The sequence below is a fragment of the Rhipicephalus microplus genome, chromosome 9 (assembly GCF_043290135.1).
Source record: "Rhipicephalus microplus isolate Deutch F79 chromosome 9, USDA_Rmic, whole genome shotgun sequence".
Classification (NCBI taxonomy): domain Eukaryota; kingdom Metazoa; phylum Arthropoda; class Arachnida; order Ixodida; family Ixodidae; genus Rhipicephalus; species Rhipicephalus microplus.
This window is the reverse complement of record NC_134708.1, coordinates 8,948,028-8,963,586: the sequence shown is the minus strand read 5'-3', so window position 1 is coordinate 8,963,586 and position 15,559 is coordinate 8,948,028. Positions and strand designations below refer to the sequence as shown.

Genomic DNA, 15,559 nt, shown 5'->3' with positions numbered 1-15,559 from the left:
TCTTCCGTGATTGCCGAACGTTTGTGCGTCCGCACAGGATAAACGCACAGAGGAACGGGTGGCCATTTCGGCCTGGGAAAGGGCATAGTCACGTGGTACAAAGGGCTGGGAAAGAAGGAAATCCGTGCGGCTCGGGCGCTTTTTTACCATATACGGTGGTGTGCCCCGCCCCTGCAATTGTACAATTTGCCGGGGTTGGTCATTCCGTGACTGACGTATTGGTGGACACAGCGCTTGCCGAAAAAAAGAGACGTGGTCGTAATTGCCTTTCCGTACGGCCTTGCTTATTTTCTCCTCTCCCGATCCTCCTCCAAACGCAAGCATTCTCACGGTTTGCAGAAAGAAAGGCATTTGATTGTTCCATAGCCTTTACTGCATACTTCCCTCTTTCTCTTTCTCTCTCTCCCTATTGTTTGTGTGTAGCAGACGACACTATAGGGCTTCGTCTGCTAGAAGGTACTAGGCAAGGCCTGGTTTCTGCTCAGAGCGATCTTGGTCTTGCTTTCATTACCAATGCAGCCCCTCGCCCAACTGCGGCTGTTATTAATTGTGGAGAGACGTGTAAACAAACTGAGTTACGCCAGTTCCTGCTAGTGGACTGTTGAGAGATAGGCCTTGCTCCGGTGTACTATAGGTAAACGTGTTTCTTTTAGTGCTTTTACTTGTCCGCGCATACCAGACTTGCGTCACATATCGTTGTACGCGTAATACACCGATGCCGTTCCGGCGCTCTTAGTGGTCTGAGTGCATCCGAACGGCCGTTTTTCTTGCGTAGTGTGCCACGCTGAAGCTATGCGTATAGACATTCGGTGGTTTCTCTCTTTTGTCCTTGCGACGTGTGGAATTCTCGGACGTCACGCATACCAGGAGTCGGCTTCGGATCGACACCCATTTGTACGAGCTTCGTATGCCTAATTCTGTATTTACGCCGGGCGTTTTCGTTCAAGTGAAGAAGGGTGCGTTTGAATTATTTACTGCGCATCACCTCTTCTATAAGTGAAGACGGCGGTGCATTTTCTGCGGCAGCGGCGTCCCAAGTCGACACCGCCAGGTATACCCTCGTATTCTCGTCTGCAAGGTTGTCCAGGTTTGGCCGGTTTCCAAAGGACTCCGCTGATTGTATGAACGCGGTACTGTCGCAACTGTTGTTGGGGAGACGCGCATTTCGCTCATTTTTATGCGCACACGAGCAGTGATCTTTCGACAGTTGTTGTTTTCCGATTTTGTTTGCCTGCCCGTTTTTTTTTTAACCACGCGACATGTTCTAATCAAGACTGACTTGTTCCATCGAGATTTTGCCCAATCATGAGTGAGCACCAGGCGTGATATTCTGACAGCTGTACTTGTTGTTTGAGCCATTAGACTGTTCTAACCACGTGACTTTACTCGCTAGCCTGCAGAGAGGGAGAGTTCACGTGAGTCGTTCAGTCAACAGAGGCTCAACAAACAAGCTTACAGTTTCCGTTTCGTGCGTTAACGCGATAATTAGGGCATCAATTCGAGCTCCAATCACGTCTTCGTAAGCCCCGACCTTGATTCACGATAAAGACTTCGGAGGTCCCCGCTGTGTTCAAATTAAGCCCCATAGAAAGTGATATCGGGTTTCGCACGTGCGATTAACTTCCCCGCACGGCAGCCTTCGACGTCAGGCGAAGTGCTACCTTCTCGGAATCGGAGGGACGACACGTTGTTGGTGTCCCCCACCGTCTCGTGACGTTAGCTTAGCCTTTCCTCGTGCCACTGTTTTTTTTTGTTTTAATTAGCGTATAGGCGACGATTTCTTTTTCCCTCATTAGGGTCACTGCGCCTCCCGGAGCCGTAATTGCCACCTCCGGCGATTGAGGGGAACTGCGTTTAGAAAGAATTGTGTACGTAGTCGTCGTACAGCTGGGGACCAGAAAGCTTAGCCTACGTTATTATATGTTGCCGTTTTTTGCTTGGGCTGGAACGTCCCGGAAAGAGAGAGCGCTGATAAGCGAGTTAAGCGCCTTGTACTCGTACCCCACCTCTTGAATTGGCGACGGCACGGTGTTTCCACAAAAGAGCTGTTTGTCTCTGACGCCTTCTCGTTTGAGCGTTCTTATACTTGTTTGAGTCCCTGCTTCATCACTCCCTTGCTTCAACAGGCACAGCAGTGGTACGCGCAATCCCTGCCCGTTTTAGCCCTTGCACCGCTTTATGCTAATTCAAACAGCGTTATAAGATTGCAATTTGGACGAGTTTGTATCATTTGATATTCCAGTGTAAGGGGGCACCAAATTATAACAACCGAACGGGAAGGCGAAGAACGACACTAACGACAATTAAAGAGCGTATTGTTTCGTAGCTGTCTTTGTACAAGCAGCTCACTGTTTGCTGAGCGGCTGTGTTTCTCTTGCGCCCATTTGTTTTCCTAGCTGTCTTTCGACATCAGCTGTTAGCGGAGGTCCGGCTTAGACGAGGCGTTCGCCTTCTAATCTGATAGAGGCCATCACTTAACAGCCGCGCGTCTAGCGTCATCATTGTCCCTATTTGTGCTGCCACGTGTTCGCGCGTTCATTGCCTTGTTTGCCCTGCCGACGCGCGATAAGGGTTGGTGTTCCATTCTGTGCATCTTTATCATCACGCCACCTTGATTGGTGCAACGCTCTGCAACATTAGCCTGTGTACGGCAATACACCAACTCCTGCAGGATTCCCCTACTGCTGTTTTTGTCGGTTCTCCACTGAAAACTGCACCAGACTGTTTGTTGATAGCATCTTTCTAAATATATCGTCCTATTGTTTTCAATTTTCTTGATTTGCCCTCTGTAACGGCAGGGGGTGAAGCATTGCAGGGTTGAACCGGGACAACCAAGCCATAACCAGAACGAAAGCCTCCGAGATCGAAAGACGTGCAGAGGCCCTACCGCAGCATTTCGTGACTTTCCCACCAGAGAACTGCGCATGTGTCGTGGCACGTGAAGAAAGGTGAATTGGGATGTAGCTCCCCGACGGGTTGGTCCTTGTCGAATAGCGTCCGTCGGGTTCCTCTAGTCTCGTGTCGCGCATTCCTGTTAGCCGGCAATTTTTTTTTTTCGTCTTGCGTGACTTTGGATAGCTCGATACCGGAGCCGTTGCCACGGTAACCACATCAGAAAACCAATCGGATGCGCGTAGGAGAAGGAACACGATACGTATTGGCATTCCAGCTGTCGGCTTGCGTTTTTTTTTTTCTTCAAGAATTCGGCTTGTTCGCAGATAAACGAGGCAAGCTACAAAGGCCGAGCGGATTCCAGAGACGTGTCTGTACTTGCCGGCACTACCACTGCCCTTTAGGAGAGCGGAGAGGACGAGCTGATTGAACGGCCGTGCCGTTTAAGTGTGCATCCCCAACGAGCCTATATCAGGTACAACAGGGGCGGGCTCTGGACGCGGCCTTGGGGACTTCGCGCGCCTTGCGTAAGAAGGCCCACTCTTTAGTTCGGTGCGCGCTCGCAGAAAGAACAGGCATTGTCCTCCCTCGTAGGAAAAGCGTTTCACGTCTTATTCACCCTGTATTATCACACACACACACACACAACCGAGTATCTCCTTCTTTTCCGTTCGTGTATTCTTTCTTATTGAGGTGTGCTACAGAAGAGGCGTCGTCGTTGGCGAAGGCGCTTGCGGGCTGGTCTTGCGACTTGAAAAAAAAAAAAAAAAACCTCTGAAAGGATAAGCGAGTTGGTTGTGCTAGCTGCGGACAGCAGTCTCCTTGGTGCAGTAGTTTCGAGTGGCTGCGTTTATGGTTTGAGCTGTGGTGTGTGCCAATCCCGCTGGAAGCATTGTCGTTGCAACAAGAGCACGCGACCCGTGAGTGGGGTGTACAACAGTGCACAGAGCGGGGTGTACAGAGTGGTGCGTAGTGTACAGAGTGGCGTACATCGAACACACCGGGGTGTACAGGTTTCGAGAGTGTACAACTTTTGAAGAACGCGAAGCGAGAGAGTTGGTAAACTTGTGCCGACCGTGCGTATCGCGATAAGCCGACTTCAACCAGAAGCGGGCGTTCCATGCTCGACCAACTCGTCTTAGGTTTCCTCATTCGCGGTTTTTGTTTTCGCGTAGCTCGGCATTTATTCCTTCAGAAACTTTAGCTTCGTATTTTAGTCTTGTTTTCGCAGTTTCCTGGCTTCGTTTTCCATCCACACCTCTCGCCGTTTTTGTTTTTTTTCTGCCGCCAATTAGCAAAAGCGCGCGGGCGACGGAATTCCCCGACCGTCCTCGTGTTCCTGAGATTTCTGTTTTCTCTTTCTTTATAACCGTGCTCGCCCGAGAGGCGAGAAACAACTCTGCGCATTTCTTTCTTTCTAGCTTCTTCCATCCGCGCCCAGCTACTAACGCGATCTCGAGTCTCCGACTATCTCGGTTCCGTAAGTCGCGGGCGCGCTGTCTGCTGGGCGAAGCGTCCACACAGCTGTAGGGTGAGCCAACGACCTTTGAGACAAATTCGTTTTTTGATGCTTATTTCGCACTGCACTAACGGCGTTAAGGCCTTTCTTCCTTTCTGCATCGCCCATTTGCACTGGCCTTTTTGTTTTGTTACCTCACGAGCTTCACATCTTGGCAGTCAAAGTCTGGGCAAGAAACCAAACCGCCTTTCGGCGTTTCTATTTCCGGGTGACATTTTTTTGTTTGTTTGTTTGTTTGTTGCTTAATACGAGGGTGTAAATCTTCGTCTCTCGCCGGAGGATCGTCCAGATTTGGCTTTTACTCGCCCGGGAGGGGCGAACGGATTACCGGAAGTTCACTGTGATTGTTTGACGGGCTTACCCGTTCTTTGGTCCGTGCCAGCTTTTTTTTCGGCCTCAACGTTCAAGGTGACGCAAGTGGAATCGAAGTGTGGTTTCTCCTGACCCAAACGTGGTTTCTGTCAGAGACGACCACCACCCGAGTGAAAGGCAAAACGCCCTTGTGTTAAGCGGGAGAAGCGGGCGAACGCGTAGCAGTGCTGTGCGGTCCGTTTTTCTTTTTTTTTTCACAACTTGTGGCATCTTTTCGGATTTAGTGCACCAGACTAGGCCGCTCATTGCACCCTTCAAACGTCCGACGAGGCTTCGGGAATTTCCTGGATCGACAAATGCTGCCACTTCGTCGGAGACTTCTGGCCCGGCATTCCTTTTACTATTACCGGTGGGATTCGCGTGGCCGTCATTCGCCGTCGGAAGCGATCTTCGCTGGACGTTCGACACCTGTCGGTGCCACTTCTAGTTCGATATCGTACTTTCCTTTCATCGGAGATTTCAGAGCCCCATCGTGGTGAAGCATCCCGCATTCCTTCCAAGACACAACCTGCAACGCCTGTATACCAAGTGCATTTGCACGGGGATTTCCGACTCCTAACATGGTGTAATATCCCTTGCTATTTTTAAGAAGCTTTCAAGCGACTGAATTTTCAACAATACTGGAGTACACAATCTCAGTTCACTTCTTCTTGAAGAAACATGACGGTGTGACTGTTACGAGTTCAATATCACTTCTGAACAAGGTTTCCTTGGGCGTGTGTGGTGCGTGCGGAAATCGCATCAGAGGTCACTGACCTCAGTGTTTGTGCCTCCAGACAGTGACTGTGCCAGTAAGCCTGCGTTTAAAGGCGTCGACGTGATCTTCATCGCGTGATCAGTTAGCTTCGTGCTTCGTCGGTTACGACCCTCCGAGGAGCAAGTAAACAAGAGTTCGGTGTGCAAATTCCGCCTGCTTCGCAACTGTTCTGTCGTCAACGGTTATTGTGACTCTAGACCTCGTTACAAGTGATCGCGGTGGTTGCATCGCGTGAACCTCTACTGATACGACGGCTGGGTGCCTTTTTTTTGGATTACTGCGGTCATGCCGATGCTTCAGGTGAAGCGTGTGCTGGCCGACGTGCCGTACAGCCAGGTATCGTGCGGGAACTGGAAGCGCAACTGGCAGGTGACGGTGACGCCGGACGTGGTACTGAAGGCGCCCGGAGCCCCCGACGTGGTGCCCAAGGCTCCGGTCAGCATCCTGGTCAAGCGGGACGACAGGCCCCGTAAGGATGGCCTGTGCGAGCAGTGCCTCCGCGTAAGTCTTGCGAAGCGAGCGAGTGTTTCTTGTAACACTGTTCTTGCGCGTCGTCCGAATGGGGTAAATTCGGTCCCTATATGCCTGCGACAAGTTGATTTCCCATCCACTCCTACTTGTGTCTTAATTACTATACTGTATACAGTTAAAACAAATAGATAATCTACCGTATACCTTTCTTAGGTTCATTATCTGTTGGTTTTCATTAGATTGTGTTGAGCATAAGGAAACGAGCCCATAAGATTCACACCGTCGAATGAATGCTCATTGTACAGGCGCAGTTTTGAAACGGGGCATATGCGGAAGTGGACAAAGTGGGTTTATGTGTGCCATTTTGGGATTAATGGGTTCGACTACGGGGCAATATTGGTGCTTGCATGCGTGCGTGTGTGTGTGTTCTATAGTATTTCATAGTGGGTTCTTCCTTTTCAAAAACTCGCATAGTTTCTTATGCATTTTGTTATGACGACTCGAAGGCGAAATTCATGTTGTTCTTTTTATTGTCGGTTGATTGCATTGATGGTGGCGCTCCCCATGACCAAATGCACAGCTACTTTGAGTGTGTTAGTATTTCAGGACAACATACTAGGACCATGTCACTCTATGTACGTCTGGTCTTTCTGTCCTTTGTGAAGGAAACACCTGTGGCGAGGCGAGGAAAAGTTCGCAGGGCATTATTTGAAGCTTTCTCAACTTAAATAGGGCTCCGCGTGGTTCCCATGGCTTCATAATGTTGGCTTCGTATTGCTGGGAGCCTCGATCCATGCCCTTTCTATCAAACGATACGGGGATGGCTCGTAGCCCCGTCCTCTTTGCTTAGTTAGCGCTGGTTTCACACTTCGCAAGCAAGTTACTCAGACGACTTGCACAATCAATCAGTCAATCAATCAATCAATCAATCAATCAATCAATCAATCAATCAATCAATCAATCAATCAATCAATCAATCAATCAACGTTTTTCCGAGGCGCCGGTATAAAGCTACCCCGTTCACTATGGAGCACATATCCAGCATGCGAGTGCGGCACCGTCGACCACATCCCTCGAAGCCGATGCCCTCGCGTGCAACAGTGGGTGCTGGGTGCACGATCCAGTGGGTCGGCAGTGGGCGTCGGACGAACGCTTCGTTGATCACCCTATAGAGCTCTCGTTTTAACTTCCACGCAGTGAGACGCTTCTTCGTCCCCACGCTTCTACCAGTGACGTGCCTGCACACATCGTTTCGACCACTACTGCGCGTCTTTCTTTTTTTTTTTGAAAGGGGGGTTGGGGGGGGGGGGGGTCTGCGTGAGCCGTGTCGAGGAAAGCATAGCGCGAAGCTACGGATCGCTGGATGCGGCCGTACAGCTAAGAAAGCCAGTAAGAAACCACAGGCACGCAAACAAGAAGGAACGCTCTCTTGTCACGCCTACAGTCCTGGCGCAGACGCGGAGAGGAGGACGGTATACAAGACCTCTGCAGGCTTGTCACCTCCACTGTTGACAGCAACGCGCTGCGCCGTGCGCCCAACCGGGGCTGCAGAAATTAGGTGCCTTCTTGTTCTTACCTCCACCACCACCACTGTAGACGGCGTGTATACGCAGTGCACATTCATTCGAGGACCAAAGAAGTGTGCCTTCTGATGGAATGTACTGGGGGCCATGTGTTCTGAGGACCTGTTTGCTACTACACGCAGTTGATGACGCCGTTTTGTGACGTAGCTGGTTCAAAGCTTATCGTCACTACTTTCCTGCGTTCCAACGTACTGTGTTGTGCGAATTAGTGTTTCGACCTATATCGACTTTGGAAGAAAAGTGTTCTGAAGGCCAGCGTGGGAAGTCCTATTTTGCTGTTCGACACTGTAGTACCGTGTCGTCGAGGCATCTGACGGTGGTTCCTTCTGACATCCCCGAAAATTGCCCTTGAGATACACATCGGTACTTGTAGTGAATGATTTGCGTGCCGCGGTAACGAATAGGACCGTATTTCGGTTTTCAGGATCCATAAAGACCTTCTGGCACTGGTGCGTGATATCGGCAAGGAACGGTCTGGCATGATCTGACAAGTTTTTAAACATTTGGCATAGGCACGCGTATGCGTGGATGCACGTCGGCTTGGAAGACGCCTCTAACGTTCAGTACGTTTGGCCACGAACGTGTCAACCTGCCGTGAGACTTTCGGAAGTCTTCTGTGGTAGCTGACTTAGTTATCCTATCACGCTTTCGAAAAGCCCGGGATGTTTTGCTCGTGGTACGAGTCCAGCGCGACTCTGTGGTGTCTTGGTTGAGAGAGGTGGTACGAAGGGCACGCATATACTCGTGAAGTTTGCTGCCTTGATGGAAGGCAAGACAAGACCGCTTTTCGACACGTTGGTGCCAGAGGCCCCAGCTTTTGTGGTGACTTCAACTTAGCCCAAACTCTACTGTGATTATACATGGACTATACGTTGTCGTGTGTGTGTAGTGGCGTACTGGACGCGTGCTGATTCACAGACTATATATGCGGCATAGTGGAACTCTTCCCGGCTGAGTCGTTGAGGGACGGTTGTTAGCATGTCCCTGTTCTTGCGTCAGCGTTGGTTTCGCACCGACTTGATGCCCGTGAACGGGGCTGCAGCGTGGTCCCTGCACGAAAGTGGTGGCGAGCTCGTGTGCACCAACGCTGGTGGAAGGGTGTCTTCGGCGGTGCGCGCCCGGATCTCCGTAAGTTGACGTGACGTAATCACACACAGGAGTACGTGTAAGTGCAGTAGACTTATTCAGCCCTATGTGCATTATAGATTGGGCTGACTGAATGGCAGCGATGACCGATGAATGACAGCATTGTGGCGTCTGAGAAGGACTAACATCTGGGTGAGGTGCTTATAATTCGCGCCAGATTCGCCTAGAATACGATAACAAAAGAAGGAAAACATCGCACAGGCGCAGTCTATAGTTTACCTGAAGTGATGTTAATCATTCAATTCGCCTAACTATAGGTGCCGTCAAGTGGTTATAATTCCGGCTGCGGCGGCTGCATTTCTGATGGAGGCAGAAATGTTGTAGGCCCGTGTGCTCAGATTTGGGTGCACGTTAAAGAACCCCAGGTGGTCGAAATTTCCGGAGTCCTCCACTACGGCGTCTCTCATAATCATATGGTGGTTTTGGGACGTTAAACCCCACATATCAATCAATCAAGTGGTTATAATACAGATTCGGTAGTTCCACACCAGAAACTTTACACGTCGCGATAGTCTTTATATAGTTCCTAAGTTGTTATCGTGTTTCGACGCTGACCCGAAGGTGATAGAAACGAATCCCGGTCGCGGCGGTCGTATTTTGCTACAGAATAAAAGCTATAGAGGCCAGTGTACTTGGATTAAGGGGCTCCTTAAAAAAACTCCAGGTGATCGAAATTTCCCCGGGTTCTTTCCCACGGCGTCTTTCTTAATAATCATGTCCGGGGTTTAGCATGTGCAATACCCCAACAGTTAACTTATAGGAACGGCAAACAAGAACAAACTCAAGGAGCTTATCGAAACGACATATGAGACTGCACACTTTTACGCGTACTCGCCCAGTGACCATGGTGCAGCATGTGCTACAAAAGTATATGTGAGTTCTTTTTCGAATTATGAATCGGATAGTTTACTAGCCCACGTATCTGCCATGTTATATATAGTATGAAGTGATCTAAACTTCCCTTTTTCTTTTCTGCCCCCCCCCCCCTTTTTTTTTTCAAGAGATGTATTTAGCGTCACAGTCAAGTGTACTTAAACTAGCATTGTTGCTGCTCGGCTAAAACTTGCGGCTCATTCAAACTGTTACTTTTTCTGTCCCGAAATCTGCTCCGCAAAATTCGGCAGATCCCACGTACCTGGGAAACGACGTTATGCGAGGTATGCGGAAAGAAGGTGACGCGTGTTGTATTTTTTTTTGTTGAGCGTCACGTCATGAAATGACGCTAAATATATGTACAAATGTTGCACGACATATGTTGAAGAGTTGCACATGTTTATATAACTAATTGTTCGCACTTGTGCAATGATGTCAGCTAGAACATGCGTATCAGCAAAACCAGAAGCTGACATGAATCGCTGATGCTGGCCCTGGACACTGCTACATAAATCAACTTAAGCGCACGGCACCTAACTACAATTGTCGTTAACCCGACTTCACGGCTGTATCAAAGGACATATGTAATGCTTATGAAATTGGCTAGGCAGCAGTGCAACCACTATTGACTTTTCACGAATATTAGCGTCTATTTGAAAAATAGTTCCGAGACCTGGCGTAGCTGTGTGGTGAAATGCTTCATTGCCAAGCAGAATGCTTGGGTTCGATTCCAGCTGGGACCCTGACATTTATTCTCTGCATTCGTCGGGTCGACGCTATATACCGATGTCAGGTTTTGCTTAACGCTCGCCCGTTAAAATTTCCCATGTGTGTTCTCGTCGTTCCTGAGTAGATACTAAGTGTCAATCATCTGTGGCGCATACACGCATGCCAGCGGCACATACCCACTCGTGAGTATGTGACTCTGCCTGCAGCGGGAAATGTTTGACAACGTACGTGACGGGATTGTGGCATTATTCATGTCTTGACCAGTGCTTTTAATTTGTCAAACCATCTTACCCTCCTATGCTAATTTTCGTTCACTCCAAGTTAAGAGGTTGACCACGAGATCACCTAAACGTAAGCGGATGGATAGATAGATATACGTACATACGTACATACGTAATACATACGTAATACATACATGCATGCATACATACATACATACATACATACATACATACATACATACATACATACATGCATACATACATACATACATACATACATACATACATACATACATGCATACATACATACATACATACATGCATGCATGCATGCATGCATGCATGCATGCATGCATACATACATACATACATACATACATACATACATACATACATACATACATACATACATACATACATACATACATACATACATACATACGCTCAAGGTCGCCGAAGTTCGCTAAGAAATGCTTCACATTTAAAAGTGAAAAGTCACGTCCATTGCTTACTATGGCTTTCTAAGCATTTTTCTTTCATATTTTCGAGCTGATTACGACGTCGAATACAATTTCATATTGAAATCAACCGCCTTATTTTACTCGTGTCTAGTAACATCGGCTAGTTGTGAAAGTCGGCTATCGGTGGCCATCAGCTGTTAAATACGAAGACGATAACGTCATCATCATCATCATCATCAACAACAACAACAACAACAACAACAACAACAACAACAACAACAACAACAACAACGTCGACGACGACAACAACATGACCTTGTCTTCAATCACTCTAGAACCAATGATTGAGTTTTTACAGTATTTTTTAAATCGTGATCGGTAGGTGGTGTTGGCACGCAAGCACAGATGTAGGCCTATACACGGATACGCATTGGTAGTACCGAAGCGCGGACACACAGACTGCACGTGTTGCGTGACTGATCTGCTGTATCTATTTTGAGGTGCCATATTCGCGTCTACGGTAGTACAATGGTTACGGCGCTCCGCTGCCTAGTCGATTGTCGTGGGTTCGATTCCGATCGCGGTGGTCACATTTCTATGGGGCGGTGATATGCTAGATGGCCGTGTATTCTGCGATTTCAGGGCATATACTAAAGATACTCTAACCACTACGCCATCGCCGCATCGACTTAAGGTGTAACCTTAAGAGAAAAGAAGAGAGCAGAAGGGATTAGGGGACAAACGGGGGTTAAGGATATCATAGTTGAAATAAAGAAGAGGTAATGGACATGGGCCGGGCATGTAGCGCGTAGACAGGATAACCGCTGGTTATTAAGGGTAACTGACTGGATTCCCAGAGAAGGCAAGCGGGTTAGGGGGAGACAGAAGGTTAGGTGGGCAGATGAGATTAAGAAGTTTGCGGGTATAAACTGGCAGCAGCAAGCACAAGACCGGGTTAACTGGCGGAACATGGGAGAGGCCTTTGTCCTGCAGTGGACGTAGTCAGGCTGATGATTATGATGATGATGAAAGTAGAATTTCACAACACCGAAAACACCTTACCGCCACACGACGCTTAGTAAGCTAGAAAACGCACGAAAACGAAGTTACCGCATCAAACACCGTAACGTAGGGAATTCGAACGCGTCTCCTTGGTTCTACGTAGCTTCTAGTTGATAAAAAAATGAAGCGCAATGTAATATGTGGGTGCCGTAGCATACGAAGTTTCAGAAAATTTCACCGAGCCAATGCGATGGAAACATCGAAACTACATTTTAAAGCTTCTCACGCCACGCGTGGATATTTTGGCGCGACACTCAAAAATGAAACTTCAACCTTGATTTCCTGCGCTAATAATGAGCTTATTATAGTTCTGAGAGTGCAGTGTGTCAATCTAAACTTAGTCATTGCTCTTCTTTAGTGTCCCTTTTAGTACATATAGCGACAAGAAGCACCTTCTGCGCCGGTGTACGCAATCTCGGTAGGAACTTTCCCGGTCGTATATAAGAATTAAGAAGTGGCTCGTGGGACATGCGAACGAGATACAAAAAAAAAGCGATAAAAGCCGCAATAAAACACTCGTGATGCGGGAGATAGCAAGCAACCGTGTGCTACGCAAGTCGATGCACGCAAACTGCATGCGACGTCAGTCCCGACCCGCGCCGTTGCCTGAACGAGCGGAAAGCGTTACCACGTGTGTCTGCGATAGCGGCGATGGAAATTTGTAGCGCATCCTTGCGTGTCTCGCCTGACGTCATCTGAGGTCTGATGTGCCGTGGGATTTGTGCGTTACGCAACTCGCTGTGTCTCCTCTGAATGGTCTATACATATACTTGCTTCGTGGGACGGCAACTTGGGATTTCCCGTCTTTCTTTCTTTCTTTCTTTCTTTCTTTCTTTCTTTCTTTCTTTCTTTCTTTCTTTCTTTCTTTCTTTCTTTCTTTCTTTCTTTCTTTCTTTCTTTCTTTCTTTCTAACACAGACACAAGAGAGAAGTAAAGACAACACAGTACAGTGTTTGTGGTATAGTAACTTCTCTTCTGGGTTTCTGTTCGTACGCCACAGTCGTTTAAATTGAGCCTGTCCTACCAACTAGCCTCATCAAACGGGAAATTTGACCGTCGGTGGCGACCGTACCGCGTCGTAGGGGAAGAGTGATGCAAGAGATCATCATCACCGCGTGATGACCTCGCCATATGACGTCGTCATGAGGTCACAAATTTCTGCGTAACGTCAAGCGACGTAACGCCACGTGATGTCATTGTAGCGCCGTCATGCCATTGAGCGCGCGACCTCAAGAGAGGAACATGGAAGACAGCGCTATAGGCAGTGGCACATGCAACCACCGCGGTCCGTGGTCCCTGCTCTTTTGTGTACATCGAATGAGAAAAAAGATGACATTGCAGTCGTCTTAGGTTAATGCACGAGGGGCCCTATGAGTTTTTACGAGATTATTTATGCACATAAAAGCAGAGAGGTCCGCTCGCTTTCCTTTTGGAGCGACACTCAGCAATTCGCATATCTTATATATGAAGGTGCTTTCGTTTTGATATATTCTGATTGATTGATTGATATGTGGGGTTTCACGTCCCAAAACCACCATATGATCATGAGATACGCCGTAGTGGAGGGCTCCGGAGATTTCGACCACATGGGGTTCTTTAAAGTGCACCCAAATCTGAGCACACGGGCCTACAACATTTACGCCTCCATCGGAAATGCAGCCGCCGCAGCCGGGATTCGAACCCGCGACCTGCGGGTCAGCAGCCGAGTACATTAGCAACTAGACCACCGGGGCGGGCCGTTTTGATATCTTCTACTTGGGCAAATTTCTCGTTTTTTCAGCGACACCATATCGTATATACGTTTACGGATTGTTCGCCGCTTCTCTGAATTAAAGAACGAACAAGGAAAGAGTCCTGTTTCATATTTGAAAGCTTTCGTTCGTGTGTCAGCGTTTCTATACTTTTCGTCCGTGTCCACTATAGCGCTGCTCTTTCCGAGTATGAATTTTCGACCCGCCCAAGAAACAGCACTCTTCGAAAGAGCCCAGGCTTTTGCTGTCTTTTATGGTGCATACTACACCACAAACCGCGGATTGCGATATAAGCGTGTCCCACTAAATGCTGCAATCGGGACGAAGATAAACGCTCGCGTCACTTGGCCTTGCTCCCGTGCGTTGTTTCGTCCTCGACCTATACTGGCCTGCATCTCTCTCAGCTTTTAAGCAGAAGGAGCGGCCACGTGTTCTTCACTGCTGGGCGCACGTGTGTGCCACTTCCGTCGCCATTCCAGCTTTAATAATTGGGAGAAATAAACTTGATGTGGATACAACTAGCATCTTTATAAACTAATTCTGCCGCAGTGAATGAGTGAGTATACGGGGCTCGGCTGCCGACCAGAAGGTCGCGGGTTCGAACCCGGCGGTCGCCATTTTGGTGCAGGCGAAATGGTTGAGGTATTGTGCGATGTCTGATCACGTTAAGGACCACCAATCAGGTCATAATCGTATCGCGGTTTCGGAACGTGAAACCCCTGGTTGTTATCGTGATAAACTACACATCAGGTTTAGTAAAAAAATTAGAAACCTGTTCCTTTCTCACCTCTTTATGTGCTTGTACAACGCTATTTATGTCGTCCTTGTGTGATACTTTGTCTGGTGTAATGCTTAGCTTCGTCCTTGAGATGCACGTGCACCAGCGCTTTACAAATGTGAGGTGTACATCCGTTAAATGGCGCATTACATGTAAAGTAATTACTTGTAATGGGTGCCCTTTTAGTGATGTTACATTAGCGCATGTACTGTGCGCCCGTTCAATATGCTTCACTACTGCATGCTCCTTGCGCGTGAGCATAACACTTTTTAAAAATATCTTTCCCGCTTTGTTTTTGAGCCTAACATGTCTAATCAGAACATGGCCTTGAACGAAAAATCCGCCTGGGAAAAGTGAAGGCAAAAATCACGTGACATCTGGCGCCCCGAAAACCCCACGAAAGCGACTGGCATATAACTGTGCATATATGACAATAAAGCAAATAAAGTGAGTAGTGGTGTACTTAGTGACACCTAATTAGTAGATGAGTGAAAATTATTTTTAATGAGTTTTCATTATCAATATATAAACATAATGAGCTAATATATAGGTGAAATTTAATTAGCGGAAATTGATTGATCGATATGTGGGGTTTAACGTCCCCAAAACCACCATATGATTATGAGAGACGCCGTAGTGGAGGGCTCCGGAAATTTCGACCACCTGGGGTTCTTTAACGTGCACCCAAATCTGAGCACACGGGCCTACAACATTTCCGCCTTCATCGGAAATGCAGCCGCCGCAGCCGGGATTCGAACCCGCGCTCTGCGGGTCAGCAGCCGAGTACCTTAGCCACCAGACCACCACGGCGGGGCAATTAGCGGAAGTTACATACTATTGGACGTAGATATAAACTGCGCTGTAAGAAAGCCACAGTGGATGGATTTCACCTTCCATTTGTCTTAGTTCAATGCACTAAGTAGACGGTGAGATTTTATGTTGTA

General features: G+C 48.1%; 2 protein-coding genes across 5 annotated transcripts in view; one reads left to right on the top strand and one right to left on the bottom strand.

Moving 5' to 3' along the window:
- Nucleotides 1-15,559, top strand: part of LOC119163436 (adenosylhomocysteinase-like 1) — a 281,699-nt gene that overhangs the window by 41,507 nt on the left and 224,633 nt on the right. The window contains exon 1 of one of the 2 annotated variants that reach the window (XM_037415431.2): nt 5,811-6,041. The exons of the other annotated variant lie outside the window; for it this stretch is intronic. Within the exon in view, the coding sequence (XP_037271328.2) occupies nt 5,826-6,041 (216 nt within the window). The 5' untranslated portion in view covers nt 5,811-5,825. Of the gene's footprint in view, nt 1-5,810; nt 6,042-15,559 lie in introns of those variants that run through there. 2 annotated transcript variants of the gene reach the window in all.
- Nucleotides 1-15,559, bottom strand: part of LOC119163437 (uncharacterized) — a 143,332-nt gene that overhangs the window by 18,043 nt on the left and 109,730 nt on the right. The gene's annotated exons all lie outside the window — the stretch shown is intronic.